This window comes from Portunus trituberculatus, chromosome 25 (genome assembly GCF_017591435.1).
Source record: "Portunus trituberculatus isolate SZX2019 chromosome 25, ASM1759143v1, whole genome shotgun sequence".
Taxonomy (NCBI): Eukaryota; Metazoa; Arthropoda; class Malacostraca; order Decapoda; family Portunidae; genus Portunus; species Portunus trituberculatus.
Window position 1 is genome coordinate 17,996,647 of NC_059279.1, and position 25,058 is coordinate 18,021,704.

General features: G+C 40.3%; 1 protein-coding gene across 1 annotated transcript in view; it reads right to left on the reverse strand.

Annotated features, from left to right (window-relative positions):
- Nucleotides 1-4,517: 4,517 nt before the first annotated feature.
- LOC123508989 overlaps nucleotides 4,518-25,058 on the reverse strand; it is a 26,021-nt gene continuing 5,480 nt past the window's right edge. The window contains exons 2-4 of the mRNA XM_045263099.1: nucleotides 11,155-11,362; nucleotides 10,714-10,826; nucleotides 4,518-10,198 (exon numbers count right to left, since the gene is read on the reverse strand). Coding sequence (XP_045119034.1) covers nucleotides 10,106-10,198; nucleotides 10,714-10,826; nucleotides 11,155-11,362 — 414 coding nt within the window. The 3' untranslated portion in view covers nucleotides 4,518-10,105. The remainder of the gene's footprint in view (nucleotides 10,199-10,713; nucleotides 10,827-11,154; nucleotides 11,363-25,058) is intronic.

The following is a 25,058-nucleotide window of genomic DNA, read 5'->3' on the forward strand; positions in this document are numbered from 1 at the left end:
AGAGAGAGAGAGAGAGAGAGACGGGAAAAATAACTAAATATATTTCCACCTCGTGAATGAAGCCCCTGGTAATAATGAGCCCAGCACGAGACCTTCGGAGAAAAAAAAAGTCGACACGTGTAGGCGCTTCGAGAACTTTCGCCGCTCGTGTCCCTCCATAACACAAACAACGCAACGGGGTCAAAGTGCTTCTGTTACTCGCCAGTCACTAAAGGACTTCCTGACACTCTCTCTCTCTCTCTCTCTCTCTCTCTCTCTCTCTCTCTCTCTCGTCTGCTAATTTAGTCTTAAGTTGTTTCCTCATTCCTCGGCCAGTATGTTATTATCACTATTACTGTCATTATCTTCATAAAGGCAATATTACTAAAACCAGAGAGAGAGATTTTCATACGGGGATACGGAGGAAGAGGATACGGGAAGGGATATTAGCTCGCTGCATTTCAGAACATATCTCGTACATTCTAGAAAGTAGAAACGCCAGTGATATAATAACTATAACTCTTTCACTGCCATGATCGTCTTTCCTTGCCATTTAGTTTACCGTAACAAGTTTAAATAGCCATAATAGACTTCATATATTTGTAGTTTTAAAGTTGTGGATGACTATACGAAAGTCTGACCACCAGTGAAAGGGTTTAAATTATTAGCGTAAAGAAAATGTATTGTTTGTCTTCCGAAAGCAGCTACGCATTACTCCCAAATACCTTCTGTACCGTGTTGCTGCCATTACACCTATTTCTTAGTTTCCTAGTAACTATCATGGTACTGTCACGCAAGCACTAGGGTTGACTAGGCACACCAACTATCACCATCGCCACCACCGCGTTATGGATCAGGAAGGGTATAATATGACGATCTGCTACCATTAGTCACTCACTATACTGTTGAATTGTTCTCACTACCACAACGATTTTTATTAATACAAAAAAAAAAAAAAAAAGGCATAAAACTTGTTGGAGGATTGTCATAACCTGATGCCACCTGTCAAAACTATATACCACTCTTACAATCAAGATGTACTAAATGCTTTCACCACAACCAGTTACCAATACAATTCCTGACAATAAGAACTAAAAATGAGCAAGAGGAAAGGAATGGAGGTACTGGAGGAGGAGAAAAACGAGGTAATGCGGTAGTATCTTCTATTAAAACCACTAACACTAATAACACCACAAGCAAAACCACTAAAACCACGAACAGCAACAACAACGTGACAAGGAGCGAGAGAGCGGAGGGTATGGAGAGGACATGGGAGGGCAAGGGATGGAGAGGGGGTAGAAATATAACGGCATGGAGGCCGGGCTGCTCTCTTCCAATCACCTCTCTCTGCTCCACCACCGCCCTCCGATCAATGTTGCGTACCTCCGCCACCTCCATGGGACTGCGTGCATCCCATGTGCTTGCAAGTGCGGGAGAGCGAGGGAGATAAAAGAGAGGGAGAGCAAACCGCACCCAAACCCCTTTTGAAGAGACACCGCTGAGTTCTGCCACGTACGCATCTGTACTTCGCTACTGCATTTTCCCGTTGTTGTCTAACAGTCCACGGAGAGAATTACTTTTACCTGGGGGCTGTAAATGTTAGTTGTCAAGGAAGGGAAGGGGGAGATGAAGAGCTGGAGGTATGTAGGTCAAAGCACAACGCAATGCTCTCTAATGAATACCTCTAAAGTCCAGGACTGGGAAGGGGTTGGGTTTTTGAGACAGCTATGTGCGTTTTTCCTTTCATGGAATGTTCTCGAGATTCTAAAACGACAATAAGCTATTTTTTCCCTTTCTCTTATGTATTGATGGAGCTTCGCATGTCTTGAGTTCCTAGGTTTATAAAATATTTTATTTTATCGAAACAATGGTTGGGATCGATTTTTTTTTCCTTCTCATAACTACTTATCGAGCTCTCTCTCTCTCTCTCTCTCTCTCTCTCTCTCTCTCTCTCTCTCTCTCTCTCTCTCTCTGCGCCACAACAAGGGGACTTTCAGTCACGTAGGCACCCAAACAAAGTCGTAGGTAATAGATAACGCACACGTAGACGACTGTGTGTGTGTGTGTGTGTGTGTGTGTGTGTGTGTGTGTGTGTGTGTAACAAGTACTATATATATATATATATATATATATATATATATATATATATATATATATATATATATATATATATATATATATGAGAGCATATTTATTTTCTATCGCATGGTTTACCTTTCTGCTGCTGTTAGTTATTATTATTATTATTATTATTATTATTGTCATTATTATTATTATTACAATAAGTATCTCTTCGTCCACTTAGTTTCAGATCATCGCCAAGAGAAAGAACTGACACCGATGACGCAAAAACATCGGGGTTTTGCGATACAAGGGAGGATGGAGTGCAAGGAAGGGCGAACGGCAAGGTCGAGAGAGAGAGAGAGAGAGAGAGAGAGAGAGAGAGAGAGAGAGAGAGAGCAACCTTCCTTCGCATACAAATATACAACAAAGACCAGTGTCTGCAAACAAATGCATACCACCATAGCAACAAAACGTGGCGCATTTATGTCCACAAAAAACACCAAACACTCATGAAACGTCTTCACACACTCTCTAAAAGGACCAACACACTAACACAATCACCAAAACAGGACTGATTCAATTTCGCTTCACCAGACCCAGCCACACCCTTCGGTTTCACCTAAATGTTTTCCAGCTAGTTCTGTTCTCTGCTTTCCGTCACTACGCTTCCTAAAATCTTCCTCCACACCTCTCACGTCACCAGCTGATATGCTTTCCAGTAACATCTGTTCAACTTCTCATCCGCCATTCTCTCACCCTGACACCCTCCCTGCTCTCTCTCTCTCTCTCTCTCTCTCTCTTCGTTACTAGTATCTTATGCTTTCAGCCCTGCTCGCTCCTTGTCAAGTCCCCAGGCAACACACGCTCGCAGCATTAGCAACCACACGTCACTGTCCTGCCCGATATGATAAGCTTGTTTGGCGCCACATATAATCTTTCTGTCTGGTGGGGAACTTACGGGATATCAGTGAAGTGTCATTTTTGTGGTTTCCTCTTTCTCATTGTCTCTCCTCTCTCTTGTACTTTCCTTCCCTACCAACCTATTTCCTTCCCTCCTTCGCTCTTCTCTCAACATCCTTCATATACATAGCCACTTTTCCTTCAATTCTTTCCCGACCCCTCTCAACTTTCCTTCTCCACCTTGTATTCCTCCGCCACCACTATCTTTTCCACCTCGTTCCCTCTTCATCTAATGATGTCCTTGCTACATAACGCTATATTACCTTCCCCTACAAGGTTCTTTCTTCCTCGCGGCTGACTAAATTGCCTGGAAAAAGGAAACCAGTGCATATTGCCAGGAAACAAAACCGTAATACGTGAAAGGCTCATTAACTTTGCTTTCCACTTCATTTACTCTCTCCTCCTGATTGCCCTCCTCTACCAGCAAAGTCTCTATCTCTTCCGCGAACTGTTAAATGACCTCAAGACAAGATACCAGTATATGATGAAAGAAATGGTGATAAACTGACATTTCTTACCTCTTGTCTAGTTTCTATCGCCATCCTCAATTCTTCCACCGGCTAATGTTCTCACCCCACTTCCACGTCCCTCTCTGTCTCTCATCAGCTCAGCCAACCCATGAACCTGTGTGCCAACTCGCCTGTTCATTGGCCGCCCACAGACCCGCGTGAAATCAAATGAATGGATTTGAATCTTAAGCGCCAAACTGCAGTGAGAAAAGTATGGAGTGTGATTGTGTTTTATTCCTATTTTCTGTGATTGTGATTAATATATGTTCTCGTGTGTGTGTGTGTGTGTGTGTGTGTGTGTGTGTGTGTGTGTGTTTCTCTTCAGTCACACACAACCACACTTATTAAAGGTGGAAAATCTGAAGCTTGACCGAGAAAGCACATGATGGAGAGTGAAACATTACAAATAAAGACAATAAGATAAAATAATGCATTGAATTAAAACGCTGGAGTTCTTAATTAAGTTCACAAGTAAAATAAGAAAAATAAAGAAACTGAATACATAGATTAGTGAAATAAGATCAAAGGAATACAAACATAAAAATAGAAGCCTTGATTCCCCCATGACAGCGATAAATAATTGCATTTGGAAACACACTATCTTTTAATGCATCTGTAATTAATTTGTCAGCGTCAGTCCCGGCCCAGTATTGCGTGCCTGAATAAATCAAGGCTAAATTAATACAATACCTCGATGAGTTACGAGGAAGATTGGCCATGATTCAATTAAAGCTATGGTTCGGTGCTGAGATGGTAGTAACAGTAGCAGTGATGGTTGCGGTGATAGTAGTAGTGAGAATGGTGGCTGAAGCATTAGTGGTGATAGTAGTGGTAGTAGTAGCAAGAACATAGTAAGAAGAAACAAGGAGGAAAAAGAAAAAAAAAAAAGTATTGTAACAGTAAAAGCACCACAAACGATACAAATAGTTATGAGAAACAAACAATAGAAATAATTATGAAGAAAGACAATTACGGGGTTTATGGGAAAGCTAATAAAAATCACTCTTATTTTTTACAGCATTTTATTGGTTATGCTTACAAAATAAAATATCTATAAATCTGATATAATTTCGCATTTCGGCAGCCTTAAAATAATCATAATAACAAAAAGAAATTGCGCTTGGGTACGGTGTTGCCATTAGGGGAGGCAGAGATATTTGGGAGGGTCAGGTCACATTTCTCCTATATTTTGGTCACTCGTTATAACCTGGCCTCCTTCCTTCCCCAGCTGGCAAGACCTCACCTCTCACGCTAATCGTCATAATTTATTCAGGCCAATGGATGGACTAATCTTGATTTTTTCTTATCTATTTTAACATTATAAACTTTTTAAAGGCTGTACAACTTAAGACTTCAAGGGAGGACAATAGAAAAAAGTCTGTACATGCACACACTTCTGCAAACACGTATTCAAAGACACAGCACTGCATACACAACATGAAAAAGTATCAAAAATCTATCTCTCTGACGTACATCATGATCATTTACTTCACTGCCATGGTAAACAGTGTTGCTTCACCTATCAGCTTCCATATTCTTCATGTCTATCTATGTAACGCTGCAGGGCACTCAGTGAACACACGTTGCTTCGTCCAGTGATACAATAACATTTGCAGGACCACGTTCCCATCAGACATGCATGCTATTTTTGGAGCAAGCCAGAAAAAATTACCGAAACTAGGCTGCCCTCCGCTCATGACTCGTCTTTACGTTAACTTGTCGTGTTTTATATGTTATTCTTCCACATCAAGCCCTTGACATGCTTCCTTCACGCATTAAAATGTTTGGGCAGGGAAAAAATTTACCTAATCTAACTTGAACTACTCCAAGAAATAGCGAAGGTGGCTGAGCTTCATGTGATCCCTTTTATTTTGTATTTTTGGAGATATAAGAAATAAATTGCACTTTTCAATAGTTATTTTGAAGGAACTCATTAATCGAACCATCAGACCAATCATGTTAACATCGGCCAGGAGGAGGAGGAGGAGGAGGAGGAGGAGGAGGAGGAGGAGAAAACGCGAAGGGTATACGCAGAAGACTTATTATTAGGCCGACTTACAGACTGATGGGATGCATGCGTGTTTCAATGACACACACACACACACACACACACACACACACACACACACACACACACACACACACACACACATTACATTACATTACATAAGCAGTTTAGTTTGCATCATGACACGTTTCTACAGCTGCTACTATCCTGAAGATACGTTTTAAAACAGTACTATACAATATTTAACTAACACTTCAGCAGACTTTTTGGCACCAACATCTTTTAAGAAATTACGAGGGTGTGTTTGAACAGTGACGTTGTTGTTCTTATTGTTGTTGGACTATTGTTAATTCCAGTCCAGACACGAGTAATGTCATGATAAAATGGATTCATAGTATATAAAAGACTGTAATGTAACTAGCAAGCGGAAGACGCAGATAAACTTGAGACAGGAAGGAAAATCGAAAAGAAAGGAGACGGAGATAACTACTGATAAAAAGAAGCAGCTAAAGGAAAGGAATTAGTGTGATCAGTAAGGGAGGAAAACGGATAAAACTATCAAAGCAAGGTGAAAGAGAAGAGGAAGAAAACAGTATACAAGTATCTAAGTAGGCAAGCAATAAATACGACAAATAAAGGAAGGAAAGTGAAAATATGAGATAAAATAGATTAGAAAAGACATCGAAGTGAAAATTTGATAAAGATTGGAAAATATATGGAAAAATGAAAATTTGAGATTAAGGAAAGAAAACCTGGAAAACATTTCACCACTGCCCAAACACTGAGTCTGAAAAAGGGACTGGATAGCAATGAGATACCGAGAGGGTGGGAGGTAGTCTTGATAACGCCACAGACACTTAAACATTCTTGGTCCTTCACTGAACTATGACGCAAGGGAACAAGTAGTGACGCCTGTCTGTCTATATCTTGAGCGAACGATATCTAATCAAACGCGTCTTTCCCTCCCTGCTGTCCTCTGCCAGACACGTGAAGGCCATTGTGTAGTATCTCAGGTACTTTCTATACTTTGCTTTTCTTTTACCGGTTCAATCTTTCTTCCACTCACTCAGCGTTTTACAGTTTTGTGTTTTCTCCTTTTCTATTTGAATGTATCTTGATTAATTGAATATTTATAGTTTTTTTTTTTGTATTTAAGCATTTTACCGTTTTGTTTTTCCTCATTTCCAACTTGAATATATCTTGATTAATTAAGTATTCAAGTTCTCTGTCTTTTAACTCTAATACCTGTTCTACAATTTTATATTTTTCTTTCTCCTTTGAAACTTAAATATATATCGATTATTTGACGTTTCACTGCTCTTTCCGTTTTAACTAATATTTTACTTTTTTTTTCTAGCATAAATATTTGTCTTTAATCAGTAGTACTCAAATAGATGACTAATTCTATCTTTCGTTTTCCCTCTCTCTAACTCTTTAGTACTTCAATCTTTCATTCTTTCTAATATTCTCTACTCTCCATAAATATTTCAATCTTTTCATCAGTAGTACTCAAATAGATGGCTAATCCTATCTTTTGTTTTACCTCTCTCTAGCTCTTTACTACTTCAATCTTTCATTCTTTGTAATATTCTCTACTTTCCGCCACTACTTCAATCTTTCACCCTCCGAATGGCGTTGTGTAAAGTTAAGCCACGACAGTTATTATACATCAGGCAACCGTTCTGTGATGTAGGCACGGCGTAAAGATCGAGGTTTGCTATAATCTATTGTTTCTTCCTAGTAAATGGTACATACATACTTTTTTTTTTTTTTTCTACGACAGAACAGTGCAAATTGAGTGAGTAAAGGATTCGCTAGGTTTGAAGAGCCATTAAAGATGTTTAGGGTTTTGAAACATGTTATTTGAACGAGTAGCGGTGAAAGGAAGCGGCAACAGAGGAGACTTCACGGTGAATTTCAAACATTACCATTCATAAAGCTACGACAGAGAGAGAGAAAAAAAAAAAATTGGTGACGCGTATAAAAAAGTTTCTAAGTGGCGACAAACTACAGAAACAAAAACTGGAAAAAAACTGACACTAGCTACAAAAATATCAGCTTTAGATATAAAAAAAAAAAAAACTAACACTAAAACTTCTCTCTCAAAAGTACGTTGCATATCGCGAAAAATATTACTTCTAGTACTCTTCCAACTATCACTACGTCCCCAAAATCCTCAACATGTAAAACAAGACATTATAGCGCCATTCAAGGACTCGGCTAAACTTTATATTACGCTTGATTCCAGAAACACACACACACACACACACACACACACACACACACACACACACACACACATCACTCACAAAATGACTCAAGATGTGAGAACAAAGAAGCTTAGACAGTTGTACTTGCATCATAGAGAGAGAGAGAGAGAGAGAGAGAGAGAGAGAGAGAGAGAGAGAGAGAGAGAGAGAGAGAGAGAGAGAGAGAGAGAGAGAGAGAGAGATTGAAGCTATGTGAAAAAAGAAAAGGCTATTTGAACCATTTAATCCTAAGTGCTGCAGACACGAGGCATTTTGAACACTGCGGACACGAGGACATGACATGACAAATTTGCACACGGAAATAGGAATGTTCATGGAAGGCTACCAGTACACACGTCGTTCCTTCCATAGCAATAAACTCGCACTATCTTCGCATGTTATCGTACAGAAACCCAGACATTATCGAACGCTACGATTTCATTAAGGGTTTCCTCGCACTCTATCGTACATGAGACTGAATTATCAACCACTAATGACGTTACGAGTGATACATAAAAGTGAGAGTCCATACAATACAAAGGAAAAGAAAGATAAGGGAAGAAATTTTTGAACTTAAACTACAATAGTGAATACAAATGACTTAGGACTATGTAATAAAAAGGTACTAATACTAAAAAGGAGAGAGAAGAATCCGTAGTAGACATCGTTGCACATAAAAGAAAAAATAGAAAGAAAGAAAACAAGTCGCATTTCATACATACACACAATATTCCAAAAAAATTTGAATCTTTTACGATATACTCGCATAAATAATGAAAACAATAACAAAAATAGTATTCTCAGGTGGTATGTTACTAGTATTATGAACCCAATCAAACTTCTACCATTACTACCATTATTATGTATGTTTTAGTTCAACAATAGCTAAAAGTATCATTGTTATCATTATACACCTCCAGCCTTCACAACTGGGGTCATATGCTACTGTAAAAATCAATGGCCTTATAAATAGAGGTAATGGTTATGCTGAGCGGCTATGATATACTTTAAATCCCCTTTTCTTCTATTTTTTTTCTTTCTCTAGTGTCAAAGCAATAGCAAAGGATGGTGTGCTTTTGATGTGAAGTCATTTACAGGAACTTCTTTTGATTTCTTTGCTTGATAACTTGTAGACACCGAGTAAAGGTTAGGATTCTCTCTGTTGTGTTTTCCTGAGAGGTTTACAATTTTCTTTTTTGTCTCTTTTATTGGCGTCTTCTGTTTTCGTGTCTTGGATTCTCTCTGTTGTATTTTCCTAAGACATTACAATTTTCTTTTTTCTTTTTTTTTTCTTAGCCTCTTCTGTTTTACTGTCTTCTTAGCTTCCAATTTTTTCTTCTTGCTTGATCTTAGTTTTTTTTTCAGGATTTCTTATTGTCATCGTTTTCTTTTCTCGTACGTTATTCACCATCTCAAAATTCTAGTTGCCAAATGTCCGAATCTGAGTACTTTCCTGGTGTTATTTTTAACTTATTTCTTGACTTCTTCATCTCAAAATTCCAACTGCCAAATGTCCAGATTAGAGTTCTTTGTTAATTTTTTCAAGTCTGTCGTTGTGTTTATCAATAACGTTTCCTTTTTTTTTCATTGTTGCCTTTAGAAATATACCTTCTGGTCATAATTCACTATGTCCACTCAAAAAGTTCGTGAATTTTACTATCACCACCATCTAATCAAACAGACCATGATTCATTTTCCACGTAACATATCTCACGGTATTTTTTCCTCTGACTCGTGTAACACAATTCAAGCGTTCAGTCAGTCACTCAGAACAAACAGCTGTCCTTTCTCACAAACACACTGTCCTTTTCAACGAAACACATTCATCAAGTGTCATTTCTTATCACATTTTTTCCCTTTTTTTGCAAAAATTTTCTTTTCACTCATTCAAAGACAAAACTATAATTTTCTTTCACATCTTTGCAGGTTTCCTTGACCATTCAACAACTCACTTATATAATGTCATGTATAATTTGTTCACACATCATCTAAAACACTTTTCTTCTCATCCATTCAGAGACAGACTGCATATACCTGTTTTGGAAAGTAGGATTCCTTAACTTATTCAGACAAATCTTGCTGAATTAAATTTTTACCACATGTTCCTCTTGCTTTTCACTCATTAACAGCCAGACTTGCTTCCTTTCTAGACCACACATAGCATATAGTACGTACAAGAACAATAGAGTAATGAAGTAGCTACGTATCATCTCGGAAGCGCGCCAAGTGAGCGGTACTCAGGCATCAAAACCGCGCCAAGAGAGCAGAGAGCATTGGTCGGCGCGCTATTGTTGCTGTCATTCCCTCCCACCCCAGGTCCACCTCCTCCTCGCGGCTCATGACTGCCCCCGCGTGTCCTCCTGCTGCTGCTCCTCGTCCTCATGGTGGTTTTCCTTCAGGTGCAGGACAGTTTTCAGTTTGTCCATCACCTGTACAAAACAAACAAGAATACACTTGAATCGCGAAATACTACATCTATCACTGTTACTATTAGTCCCTACTACTAGTACTACTACTACTGCAGCTGCCACTATGTTATTATTACGGGAAGGGAATTAGTTCGCTAAAAGCATAAGAAACTGGAAACAAAAACGGAGTATTAAAAAAGATCAAATTAGAGTTACAAGAAAGAAGGAGGGCAAACAAAACAATAAATAAATTTGCAACTTGCGCAGCAAAGGATCATAAAAGGAATGGCAAAGAAAAAAAAAATTGAAAGTGGTAAAAAGGCAAGAAAACTATATAAGAATTATGTCAGTAGTAAGAATGGCTGAAAGAAAGGAAATACAAAGGAGGATAAGATAATGGGAGGAAATAAAACATGATGGAAAGGAAGGATTAAAGACAGTATGACAGAAAAAAGGAAAGATAGATGAAGGAGAAGGAAGAGGAGAAACAGAACGGACACTCAAACCTTCATGCTTCACGTTCAGTCTTTCCTTACCTTGTTGTGGAACTTGGAGAGGGAGCCTGAGGAGGGGCTCTTCGGGGGGCTATGCCGAGGCACGCCGTTGGAGGAGTTGGTGGCCAGCGGGCTGATTGGCGGGCTGGTGGTCCCTGCAGAAGGTGAAAGAGGAAAGGTTAGACTGATAGGAGTTTTAAAAGGCACAAAAAACTATTACTAATTCTATATACAGATGTGTTGTTGTTGTTGCTGCTACTACTACTACTACAATTACTACCACTACTAAAAATAAGTCTCATACTATTCAACCTCCCTTCTTCATTTTCTTCTCTCCCTTTCCTAACTACTACTACTACTACTACTAACACAACCATCACCAACACCATGAGAAAAAAAAAATTACATTCCAACACCAAATCTTCTAATCCCTCATTTCTACCACCACCACCACCACCACAACAACAACAACAACAACCCTACCTGGTGAGTGTGGTTCCATCGAAGTCCTGGAGGCACATCTCGAGTTTTTAGTGGACATGTGATACGCCCGCGGAGGTGAGCCCGCGAGCATCATGTCCCCGCGGTGGTGCATTGACGGGGCGTGGTAGGAGAAGCTACGTCCTGTGTCTCCGATGCCGCGCCTTCTAGAGTGGGCAGGCCGAGATCGGTGGCTGGGTGGCGCTGAGACCTGCAGATGGGAAAGAAGGAGGGTGATTATGCATGTTTAAGCTGCTGAGAGAGAGAGAGAGAGAGAGAGAGAGAGAGAGAGTATAACGTTTCCCATCCCGTGAGACGCATTTCTGTCTTATCTCGCCCAGACAGCGACGCAACAGCCAGGATTATCTGCTTTCTCTCTCTTTCTCTCCATGCATGCGGCATTCCAACACGCTTCACAGATAATGACTTTGAAATCTGGCACCTTTCATTTTCTTCCTTTCCTTCTTTACTAGTCCTTTTACCACTTGTCCTTCCTCTTTTCCTTCTTAACCCTTCTTTGAAAATCTTTTGAAATCTGGTACATCTTTTTCCTCCTTTCCTTCTATACTAGTTAATTTCCCACTGTCCTTCCTTTCTTTTCCTTCCTTGCCCTTCTTAAAAATCCTTTGATATCTGGCACGTTCTCTTTTCCCACCTCTTCTCTTCTCATTTACTTCTTTCCTAGTCCTTTTATCATTGTCATTCTCTTCTTGTCTTACATTCATCTTCTTTAAATTCTTATCCACTAGAAGAGATAGCTTTGAAATCTGGCACCTTCTCTTTTCCCTCCTCTATGCTTCTCTCATTTCATTTATTCCTAGTCCTTTATATCGTCGTTATTCCTTTCCTCTCCTCTCTGACCCTTCCTTTTAAATCCTGTATGTATTTTTAATAACTTTTCACTTTCCCTTCAGTCTCATAACTTTCCAAACAACAACAGTGAAGTGTCTTGCTACATGGCACTTTCTCTCTCTTAATTCTCTTGCCCTTCCCGCCCCCCAGCGCCCCTCCTCCTTTGGCACTTGAACGCCAGGCCACCAATCATTGTAAGTGACACCTCCCCGCCCCGCCCCTCCAGGCCTCCGTCCAATGGTGTAAGGTTAGAGAAAAGTAAGGGGTGGTTAACTATGCCACTGAACGTCTCACTAACTCTACTACTGCTACTGATGATGATGATAGTAAAAAAAAAAAAAAAAAAAAATAATAATGAAGACTATAATCAAGGGTGGTAATTAATAACTATAATTACAACTCATTACCTCTACGTGTGAAATTTAGAAGAGTAAGATGACAAGGATGATAAACACCACCACCACCACCATCAAGAACAACAAAGACCCCAAAAGAACAAGACAAGTTTCAAGACATTTGTTCCTGTCCTTTGGCTAATTCTTTCGACTCTGTAAGGAGACTGGCGACCGAGTGGGCCTTTTTCCTTTATATCTTTGTTGTCTTAGGCCAGTCCTCCTCTTACATAAATAAAAAAAAAAAAAAATCATCGTGATCTATCAACAGTTGACCTGAAAACAAATTAAATAAACTTCTCTCATTTGACTTCACCCCGAAACAAGTAAAAATAACTCACAACCCACATTCACTCACACTTAACCCGAAAACCTGAGAAAAATGAGCAACTGGAACGGAACGAAAGCCAAAAAGCAAAATAAGATGGAAGACACGAAGAAAGAGGACGAAGTGTAAAGATTTATTGATTTAACCTGAAAATGAAGGCAAGGCAACGGGAGATGCAGGCTGACCTTCACTTGAAAACCTCTCATACATTTTACACAACTGTCTCAAGGTTACATGCAGGCTATTTGTGACTCAGCTGTTTAATAATTACTGAAGGTTGTCGCTAATCTGTCGCCAATGTTTTCAGTACTATCATTATCCTCTCTCTCTCTCTCTCTCTCTCTCTCTCTCTCTCTCTGACGTCGTTTCCTGTTCTTTGTTTTCTATTCATTCACACTCTATCTTTTTCGTCCATCTTTTCTCTATTCTCTTTCTGATTTTTATTTCTGTAAGTATTTTTATTTATCACTATTTCGGCTAATTGCTTGATTTCAAATAAGTGTCGTAACATAACATGAACCAACTGCAAAATCAAGAACTTAAACCGTGATACAGTGAAATGATACTAAGGAATAATCAATGTATCTATTTTTACGTAACTATGAAATTCACTCAATATTTTTCTATCCACTACTTTACTGCTATAATGTCTTGCTCTGCGTGGAGTTCAATTGGGTATTATTGCCATTAATATTAGTTTATGTATTTTTTAGGCTTTTTTTTTTTTTGTCATGTTAATGGTCTCTTCTAATTCAAGGGCAAGAGGGAAGAGCATGAATATAAAAGTGATGCAGCCACGCGGATATCACGTGTGTGTGTGTGTGTGTGTGTGTGTGTGTGTGTGTGTGTGTGTGTGTGTGTGTGTGTGTGTGTGTGTGTGTGTGTGTGTGAGACTAACTTGAAGTGCTTTATTCCCCTTACCCCCATCCCTGTCCTAACAATCCTTTCCCTCTATGTAGAAAACAAATAACAATAATAATAATAATAATAATAATAATAATAATAATAATAATAATAATAATAATAATAATAGTGTGTGTGTGTGTGTGTGTGTGTGTGTGTGTGTGTGTGTGTGTGTGTGTGTGTGTGTGTGTGTGTGTGTGTCCGTTTTAGCACACACAAGGCAGAGTACACACAATATGTCCTCTGCATCCTTCCTATTCTTTTCTATCTCCTCACTCAAGCTCCTCTCCCTCCCTCACTCACTCCTCTCCATTCCTCCACCTTCCTTCCCTCTTCCTTTGTCCCTCCTCTTCCTCTTCCTCTCATCATCTGTCCCTCATCCCCTCCTGGCTCACCCCCGCCTTCCCTCCCACTCGTCTCTCTTCCCAAGGTCGCAGTGTGGGAGGGAGGGGGAGGAGATAAGAGGATAGGATGATGGGGAGGAGGGGGGTAGCCAAGTCACGTGGCCCCAACTCGTGTGTGTGTGTGTGTGTGTGTGTGTGTGTGTGTGTGTGTGTGTGTGTGTGTGTGTGTGTGTCTCTCTCTCTCTCTCTCTCGTTGTCTTTGTTTAACTTCTTACTCTTCTTAGATAATTTCTTTCATCCACTTATCATATTCTCCTTTCTCTTCTATACTTTTTTTTTCTCTCTTCCTCTCCTTCCTGTCTCCTTTTCTTCTCCATCCACTATTCCTCCATCCACTACTTCTCAACTTCCTCTTTCCTTTTCCAGTAAAATTTCTTCTCATCTTTCCTCCTCACTTCCTTTATCTCCTGCCCTCTCTCGCCCTCCTTTCCTCCTCAGTGCATCTTTGCCACTATCTCTGCCTCACCGCTTTTGTATTGTCTATGGATCAGAAATATAAGGTAGACTGCCACGCCGCACTATTACTACATTTTTAAAGATTCTAGTTGAAGTGACAGATATTCAGATGTTTTTACGGTTACAGTGACGGATTGAAATGATATCCACATTGTTAACAAGGGAAATACTCTTAAAAACGCCATTAAACAGCTCCATGGACTAAGAATATTGTTATAAGGAGAACAAAGCGTTGTAGAATACAGGGTTTATATACATTCAGCTCTTCTTTACTTCCTTTCTCCCGCGTCACCCAGCATCAAGAGGCAGCATTAAAAGGTTGAATGCTACGCCGCACTATTACTACATTTTTAAAGGTTCTAGTTGAAGTGACATATTCAAAGGTGTTTTTTCCGGTTCCAGTGACGGATTTAAATGATATCCACTGTTAACAAATTAAATACTCTTAAAAACGCCATTAACCCCTTCAGTATCATGACACGTTTTCACATTCATTCTGCTTACTGTATGGTGATTTCATACAGCTTCAGAAACTTATGTGGGGATTAAGACAGTGAATTCTCTGGCTATTAATCTTCTGACCATCATTCCGACTTAATCATGTAAATAAAATCGCCTAATCATACCCAAAATTCATGATAAAAATGCGTACCAGTATTGAAGAGGTTAAACAAACTCCGTAGCTCTCGAAAATTGTTATAGTGAGCGAACAAGGGCGTTGCAAAATACATTAAACTCTTTATCTATAGTTCCTTTCTCCCGTTAGTGTCACCTTTCCCCAATCCTCTCCCACCCTCTTGACTCCTCTTATCACCAACACTACCGCTGGAGAAGTGTTGAAACCTTTAGGTGAAGATAATATACGGTCACCTGGCGTCCGTCCCCCTTGCTGATTACCATACGGTTACACACTCACCCGATATGTTCCTTAGTGATTAAAAACTCCCTTGAAAAAAATAACACGGGGAGGAAAGTTTTGCACCACCACCACCACTACCACTACCACCGCTATCTTATCCTCCTCCTCCTCCTTCTTCTCCTGCTCTTGATTGATACAGTGGAGGGATAAAAGACTGATAAGAGGAAAGGAAGGGGAGGTGAATACGATTAAACCCCTTCAATACTGGGACACATTTTTACCTTGAGATTTGTGTACGATTAGACCATTTTATTGACATTAGGAAAAGTTTATGGAGGTCAGAAGATTAATGGCCACAGTCTTCACTCTTTTAGTCCCCACATAAGTTTCTGAAGCTGTACAAAATCACCAAATAGTCACCAGAATAAATATGGAAACGCGTCATTGCACTCAAGGGTTAAAGAGCATTAGAACTTTGATGTGTGGAGACGTGTGAAAATAAAGAAAAGAAAGTTTGAGAAAGAAAAATGGAAGGGGGAGGTGAATAGTCAAGGAGAATAAATACTTAGAAGGAAAGGTGTATGAAAAAAGAATCAAGAGAAAAAAAAGAGTTGGAGAAAGAAAAGGAAGAAGAAAAGGAACTGGAAAGGGTAGAGAAAGAGGTGTAGGATAAACAGGTGATGAAAGAGTTGGAAAGAAAGTAAAATAAAGTTGGAGGAATAAGAAGAGGAAAAGGTGAAGAAAGAGGCGTAGGAGAAAAAGGTGGAAAAGAAAAAAGTTTAAAGAAGGTAAAATAAAAAGTTAGAAGAAGAGGAAGTGGAGAAAATGAAGAGGAGGAAGAGGAAGCTAAAACTGAATGAATGACTGACTGATTTAATGCTCAACAACAACAGAGAGAAGAAGAAAAGGAAGGATACTGTTTGTCTGTTATCGTATATTACTACTATATTCAACAATCATTTTCACTTTGTCTTTTTCTTCTCATTTCCTTCATTATCCACTTGCTTTCTACTTCCTTCCTTCACTATCATCTCCCTTAACTTTACATTTACAGCTCTTCTTCACTCATCTCGGCTTCCTTTTCTCCTTCATCTCTTCCTCCTCCTTCTTCTTCTTCTCCTCCTCCTTTAATTAACCTCTCTCCGAATCACAATCATTGGCGTCTCCTTCCACTTAATTTAACTTTCCCTTCCTCCTTCCTCCTCCTCTTTCATCTCCTTTACCTCCTCTGTCACTTTCTCTGCCTAATTTTTCCACCTCATTGGCTTACTCGTCCTCGTCCTCGTCCTCCTCCTCTGCTTCCACCACCACCTTCTTCTTCTTCTTCCTCCTCCTCCTCCTCCTCCTCCTCACAACAGTTCTCTCTCCTTCCAAACTTTTCCAGCAAACACGATCTCTCCTAACTTTATGGAATGATTGGATACTCTCTCTCTCTCTCTCTCTCTCTCTCTCTCTCTCTCTCTCTCTCTCTCTCTCTCTCTCTCTCTCTCTCACACACACACACACACAAGGTAATCACTAAGGGCTAGGTCGTGACTGGTTTATTATTATGTATGGCCTGTGTTGTGTTAATATGTGTTGTGTGTGTGTGTGTGTGTGTGTGTGTGTGTGTGTGTGTGTGTGTGTGTGTGTGTGTGTGTGTTCAGTATTCACGTCAGTTTCTTACATCTATTGTTTTGTAATGTGTTTTTCCTGCTGGTGTTCCCTCTTTCATTTTAATTCATCAACTGTATTTATTTGGATTGCTAACAGAATATATACATCTATTTTTTTTTTTTTTTTCAAGCTACGTGTATATATCTCTCTTAATACTACCATTTATCTTGTCATCATTATCGTCACCTGCGATCATTCTGCCACTAAAAGTATGATCCATTCCAATACTTTCTCATAAACAGCAACGGTAGTAACTTTCAAAATCATAAATATTACCGGACTATTTAATTATCTACTATAACCTAAATCCGGCAGACAACTATTTTACACCTTTATTTCTGAGATTATTTTTTTATGGTTGCTCTGAAATGAACGCTCGTATCCTCAAACACCTAAGCGCTTCATCTCCACTATTTCAAAGGGCTTTATTTAAGTTCACACGAGTTTTTCAACGTGTTTTTACGGTTCTAGAGGCAGAGTGACAAGATTTCTATATCATTAACTGGAGAAACACTCTCGAAAACCATGCTAATCATCTCTGTGGCCTTGGATAATTAATAGTCGTGGTGAGAGAGCAAAGCGTTTCTGAATACGGAGCTAAGCCAGTCGAGTCTGTCAGAATAAACACCTTAATATTTTCTAGTTTTATGAGATTCTCGGCCATATTCAGAAACGCCTTGCCTTTTCACCACAACAAATTTTCAAGTCCCCTTTAGACAACTAGCTGGGTTTTCAAGACAGTTTATCCTTATGATCAATTAGAAACCTTGCTAATGCATCACCAAAGCCATTAAAAATACCCTTAAAAACATGAGTATCTTCAATTAGAGCTTTTTGCAAATAGTCGTGAGAGTGCAAAGCGTTTCTGAATTCTATCTGACGTACAATAGACAGCGTTGGTGAGTTCTAAGAGGTTACCAGGACTGCAATAAAGGAAATGCCACATAGTTCAAATTTAACTCTAACCTCATACTAACGCTCTGTTCTCACTACGACTATTTTCCACGGCAAGAGATGATTAGCGAGGTTTTCAAGAGTGTTTCTCCAGTTAATTATGTAGAAATCATGTCACTCTGCCTCTAAAATCGTAAAAAAGACCTTAAAAAACACGTGTAAACTTAAATAAAGCCTTTTGAAATAGTGGAGGTGAAGCAGAGGTGTTTGAGAAGATGAACATTAATACTGACGAACCGTAGTAGTGAAATTATCATACTCAAGATTCACAAGCCTTATTAAAACTTGAGAAATATGAAAGTTAGACTACGAATACTACTAATAATGACCCCCCCACTCTCTCTCTCTCTCTCTCTCTCTCTCTCTCTCTCTCTCTCTCTCTCGTCAGCACAACCACTACCACGGCTATCTTCACCTTGACAGACAGACAGACAGACAGACAGAACGGTATCTCTTGGTCAGTCAGCACATCATCTTGTTCAAACGTTACATTGCATACTGCTTTGTCGAGTAAGGCTTTTATGGAGCTGCTGTCTCTCTCTCTCTCTCTCTCTCTCTCTCTCTCTCTCTCTCTCTCTCTACGATTTAGTGAGTTTCTTCTTAACTCTAAATTTCCTATCTTTTTATTTTATTATTGTTTGTTAATATGGTACTGATACAAATTCCTTTAGTTTCTTGACCTTAACACCATACTATTGTTGTTTCTATCCTCGAACTCGTTGCCAGAAGAGAGAATAGAGACAGAATCGACGCCAACTGTTTACATTATCATTAAACCCCCTTCCATTATAATTCCACCCCCCCACCTCCCCTCCCTTCCCGCCCCTATCCACCACCACCACCTGTCAACTCACCGTAAGATATAACATGTAAATTTATTATTTTTTTCCCTTTCTTTGCTGCATTGCGTAAAGCTAAACACACACACACACGAGATTCTTGGCTACGTGGTGGTGGTGGTGGTGGTGGTGGTAGTAGTAGTAGTAGTAGTAGTAGTAGTAGTAGTAGTAGTAGTAGTAGTAGTAATGGTGGTGGTGGTGGTGGTGGTGGTGGTTTTAAATTCTCAGAATCTTTTTTGTTTACTAACTTAATGACGTGTGTACCGTTTCTGGTCTACACACACACACACACACACACACACACACACACACACACACACACACGTGTGTGTGTGTGTGTGTGTGTGTGTGTGTGTGTGTGTGTGTGTGTGTGTGTGTGTGTGTGTGTGTTTCACTGTTTGTTTGATCTGTTGCAGTCTCTGAGGAGACAGCCAGACGTTACCCTACGGAACGAGCTCAGAGCTCATTATTTCCGATCTTCGGATAGGCCTGAGACCAGGCACACACCACACACCGGGACAAGGTCACAACTCGATTTACATCCCGCACCTACTCACTGCTAGGTGAACAGGGGCTACACGTGAAAGGAGACACACCCAAATATCTCCACCCGGTCGGGGAATCGATATAACGTGTGTGTGTGTGTGTGTGTGTGTGTGTGTGTGTGTGTGTGTGTGTGTGTGTGTGTGTGTGTGAAAGTTCTCAGGCGAAAGGATATGGATGGTAAACATGAAACTAGCACGTGATGATGATGATCCTCCTCCTCCTACTATTACTACTACTACTACACACAGAGGGCAGAAAGTGCGGCCTCTCCATTTTTTACACACACACACACACACACACACACACACACACACACCGCGTAGTGTAGTGGTTAGCACGCTCGGCCGGATTCAAGTCCCGGGAAGCGGCGAGGCAAATGGGCAAGCCTCTTAATGTGTGGCCCCTGTTCACCTAGCAGTAAATAGGTACGGGATGTAACTGGAGGGGTTGTGGCCTCGCTTTCCATGTGTGTGGAGTGTGTTGTGTGGTTTCAGTCCTACCCGAAGATCGGTCTATGAGCTCTGAGCTCGCTCCGTAATGGGGAAGACTGGCTGAGTGACCAGCAGGCGACCGAGGTGAATTACACACACGTACTGTTCTCGGATTGTGAAGGGACTGGTCAGTGTGCTGGGGTGAACTGAGGCAACATCGTGAAAGGACACAAGACTTGCCAGGTAATTGAACTTTGAGCTGAGGTTGTGAGGCAGCGCGATAATAATACCCATGCTGACCTGCTTGCTACCTTACTACTACTACTGCTACTGCTACTACTGAGAGAGAGAGAGAGAGAGAGAGAGAGAGAGAGAGAGAGAGAGAGATGACGATGGAAAAAAAATAAAGAAAATACGTGTAGAGGAAAGAAGACAGATGGCGACGTAAAAAATAATAAATAAATAAAAAAAAAGAAAACACGAGTAAGGCATCCATTTTAGGCCTTCTCTCCTCTCCTCCTCACTCCCCCACCCCCTCCCACTCTCCCTCACTTACGGCTATCTCACCTGAATCACCAAGTGCCACGTCATTCATACACATCTGTGGCAGTTCAAGGATCTCTCTCTCTCTCTCTCTCTCTCTCTCTCTCTCTCTCTCTCTCATTTTGTGCTGGTTTAACATTTCCATTTCTATATCTAATCTTTATATTATGTTGTCTGTCTGTCTGTCTGTCTGTCTGTCTGTCTGTCTGTCTCTCTCTCTCTCTCTCTCTAAAATAGTTAAGTCAACATCTTTCTATTTCCTCCCCTTCCCTTCTCTCCCCACATCAGAATAGCCTCCTCTCCCTTCTCCTCCCCTCACAATGATTCTTCTCTTCTCTTCCCCTTCCCTCCCACTCCTCTTCTGTCACCAAGAGCTCTTACTAACCTTATTTTTCCTCTTTCATACGATTCTTCTTCCTTTTTCTTGCTTTTCTATCGTTTTTCTGTATTTATTTAACTATTTTTACCGTATCTTCTTTTCGTTTTTTTATTTATCTTTTCTTTATCTTATGTTTTATTTGTTTTCACCGTTTCTTTTCTCTATTTTCTTCACATGGGTTCATTTTTGCATTTTTACTTTTTTTTATCTCTTTCTCTTATCTTTTCTTTCTCGCTCTCCTCTTCACATCTCTTCCTTATCGGTCTCAATAAACTGCTAGTCTCCTTCTCTCCCTTCACTCTCCCTCTACTTCATGACCTTCCCAACACTTTCTATCCTCTCTTCACCTTTATCTCTCACCAGCGCCCCTCACCCAAGCCCGTCTCTCTTTGCTATCTCTTCAATTAATCTCCCACCTTCTGGTTCCTTTCTCCTCTCTGACCTTACTGCATTGTCAAATTTCCCGCCTCTCCTCCCCCTGCCCCTTCCTTACTTGTCAAACCATATCTTACTCTCCCGTCTCCCCCTTCTTCCCAAGTTCTAAATCTGCCACTCACCTTGCTCTAGTATTCGTAACCAGGTAACTTAATGCGGCTTTCTACGACTTGCATTATTACAGGTAAACACCGTGACAGCTTGTAATGAGATACTGGGTGAGGTACGTGTGTGTGTGTGTGTGTGTGTGTGTGTGTGTGTGTGTGTGTGTGTGTGTGTGTGTGTGTGTGTGTGTGTGTGTAATTCACTCGGTCGCCTGCTGGTCACCCAACCAGTCTTCCCCATTACGGAGCGAGCTCAGAGTTCATCGACCGATCTTCGGGTAGGACTGAGACCACAACACACTCCACACACCGGGAAAGCGAGGCCACAACCCCTCCAGTTACATCCCGTACCTATTTACTGCTAGGTGAACAGGGGCCACACATTAAGAGGATTGCCCATTTGCCTCGCCGCTTACCGGGACTCGAACCCGGGCCTCTCGATTGTGAGTCGAGCGTGCTAACCACTACACTACGCGGTGTGTGTGTGTGTGTGTGTGTGTGTGTGTGTGTGTGTGTGTGTGTGTGTGTGTGTGTGTTACTTTTTCCTCACGAGGCAATGAGTCATAATGATGCAACTACCAAATGGAAATCAAATTATCATCATTATTATTATTTACCTTACTACCATTACTACTACTACCATTACTATTGTTATTATCATTGTTGTCATCATTCTAAAGTTAACACTCAAAGCATTATCATTCTAACCGTAAATATTCTCACCATTAACATTCCAAGTCACCATTCTACACCACAACGCCACACCAAAACACTTGCGTACCAGTCATTACTGGGAGCGTGCGTGGCGGCTGATTGGGACACGGAAACGACCCGAGGCACAACAGAATTCACGTCACGAATGCTAATGGTGGCAAATCAATATTACTCTGCCACTACTAGCGTTTATTAACCCCTTCAGGTGCGGGACATGTCATTATATTCATTCTGCTTACTATTTGGTGATTTTATGCAGCTTCAGACACTTGCGTGAGGATTATAATAGTGAAGACTGTGGCCATTAATCTTCTGACCTCCATAGACCCTTCCTAATGTCAACAGAATCATCTAGTCACATCCAAAACTCAAGTACTGAAGGGGTTAATCATTTGAATAGTACATGTGGCTTTTTCTTGATTTGTGTAGATTAATTAATTCCGTGAGTCATGTTTTGTTTTATTTATTTTATTTCGTTTTTTTCATTTATTTTTCTTTTTAAGGTTGAGACACGGGATAAGGTTGATAAAAGTGGAATTGGGTACAGTAGGATATCTTAAGAGTGAAGGTTTTGTCGGGTGGAGAGAGAGAGAGAGAGAGAGAGAGAGAGAGAGAGAGAGAGAGAGAGAGAGAGAGAGAGAGAGAGAGTTCTGATAAGTAGATAAATATTCGTGTGAATTCAACAATCTCTCTCTCTCTCTCTCTCTCTCTCTCTCTCTCTCTCTCTCTCTCTCTCTCTAGTATATGCAAAGTTACTTGCACGTGCTGAGTACACAAAATCTCTCTCTCTCTCTCTCTCTAACGCTTGAGGGCACTGCAAGGTCATGTCTCGAGAAAACATACGTGTGTGTGTGTGTGTGTGTGTGTGTGTGTGTGTGTGTGTGTGTGTGTGTGTGTGTGTGTGTGTGTGTGTGTGTGTGTGTGTGTGTGTGTGACCCGCTGAACAAACGCACAGCTGCCAAGAACAGAAAAAAAATCATACAAACAAAGATAAAAGGAAAAATTAACACACACACACACACACACACACAAAGCACTGACCACCATCACTACTATTTCCGCTGACAAGACACACACACACACACACACACACACACACACACACACACACACACACACACACACACACACACACCCCTCTCTCCCTCTCTCCTCGTATAATATCATCCCGTCATTTAAAATTCTCTTTAATCACATTCTTATTAAACACTGGACCCAAAATTTTACGATAGCTACTTGTGTTAAATTAAGAGCTTGTTCTGTAGTAGTAGTAGTAGTAGTAGTAGTAGTAGTAGTAGTAGTAGAAGAAAAGAAAAGCATATAAAAATCAATACAGATAAACGTACATAGAGAGAGAGAGAGAGAGAGAGAGAGAGAGAGAGAGAGAGAGAGAGAGAGAGAGAGAGAGAGAGAATGACCTAAATTTAAATTGCAAAGGTTCTTCAAGGTAATGGAGGGGGCAAAAAGTGTTAGGCCTCCTCACCTCAGCCTACAGAGACATTTTCTAAAGGCCTCCGCACCTCAGCCTAGGCCTACGCGTCACCTGATTAAAAGTCTTCGCCACCACAAAGGTAAATAACCGACCGGGAAAAGAAATAGGTGTCAGAGAGAGAGAGAGAGAGAGAGAGAGAGAGAGAGAGAGAGAGAGAGAGAGAGAGGTTTTCCTTCCATTTTAATCATACACGAGGAAAAATAAGAAAAAAAATAAATAATGAAGAAGTTGAATTCAGAATGACAAGAAGATTAATAATGAACAAAAGAACGAAGATAAAAAAGAACAAGGAAATAGAAAAGAAAGAGAAAAAGAGGAAGAAGAAGAATAAATAGATGAAAAACAATAAACAAGCAAAACAGTAGCAGGAGGACAGTACACACGCCATCCCTTCCCCTCCCGCCTCCCCCTCTTCCTGTTCTTCCTCCTCCTCCCCTCCTCCTCCCTCTTTTGGCATAGCAACACCCACGCTACGCTATACGAGGAGGAGGAGGAGGAGGAGGAGAAAAGTTACAAACGAAAACTATACTTGTTTGGTTGGTTCTCTCTCTCTCTCTCTCTCTCTCTCTCTCTCTCTCTCTCTCCTACGCACGAGCAAGCAAACACACCCAAATAAGGAACTTGTCAAGGTCACTTAACAGAAAGCCTGATTGACAGACTGACTTATGAGAGAGAGAGAGAGAGAGAGAGAGAGAGAGAGAGAGAGAGAGAGAGAGAGAGAGAGAGAGAGAGAGAGAGAGAGAGCTTATTTTCCTATTTTCTTCCGGGTTTCTAATTTTTCTTTCTCTTCCTCTTCCTTCCTCTTCATCTTGTAAGTTTTCGCCACCTCCTCTTCCTCCTTCTCCTTCTTCTCTTTGTCTTCCCAGCTCATCTTATATTCTAATTTTCCCTTTCCCTTCCTTTGTTATTCACCATCTCTTGTTCCTTGTATTCTTTTACCTACTTCTTACCTCTAGTTCCGTTTTTTTTTTCTATTATTCTATCTCTTGTTTTGTTTTTCTATTTATATTTCCTTTATTTTGCACACGTGTCTTTCAATTCTGTCTTACTTTCCTTCTTAAAATTTCTCGGTATTCTCTTTCCTTCCTCATTTCTTTCTTTTCATGTTTTATTTTTCATTTCTTTATCTGTTATCAATTATTCAGTTTCAGTATTTCCCCTTCCCTCTTCTTTATCAATCAATCGTGTTCTTTTTCCTTCCTCATTTCTTTCTTTCCATGTTTTATTTTTCCCCTTCCTTATCTGTTATCAATTATTCAGTTTGTCTTTTCCCTTCCCTCTTCTTCTACGTTATCTGTCATTTACTTGTACATCTCTCTCTCTCTCTCTCTCTCTCTCTCTCTCTCTCTCTCTCTCTACGCATTATCAATCATTCACATTTATTCCAATTCATTATCACTTCCGTTCAATTTTTTTCTTATTTTCCATCTTTTTTTAATCTATTTTCTTTACCCCTTTCTATTTTTTTTAAGCTTTCTTTTCTCCTTGTGACCCGAAAACACGCCCACAACCTGTTTATATTAACTATTTGTTCATCTCTCTCTCTCTCTCTCTCTCTCTCTCTCTCTCTCTCTCTCTCTCTGTCCTTTGAGCGCGTTTACAACTAGGCCATCGTTGCAG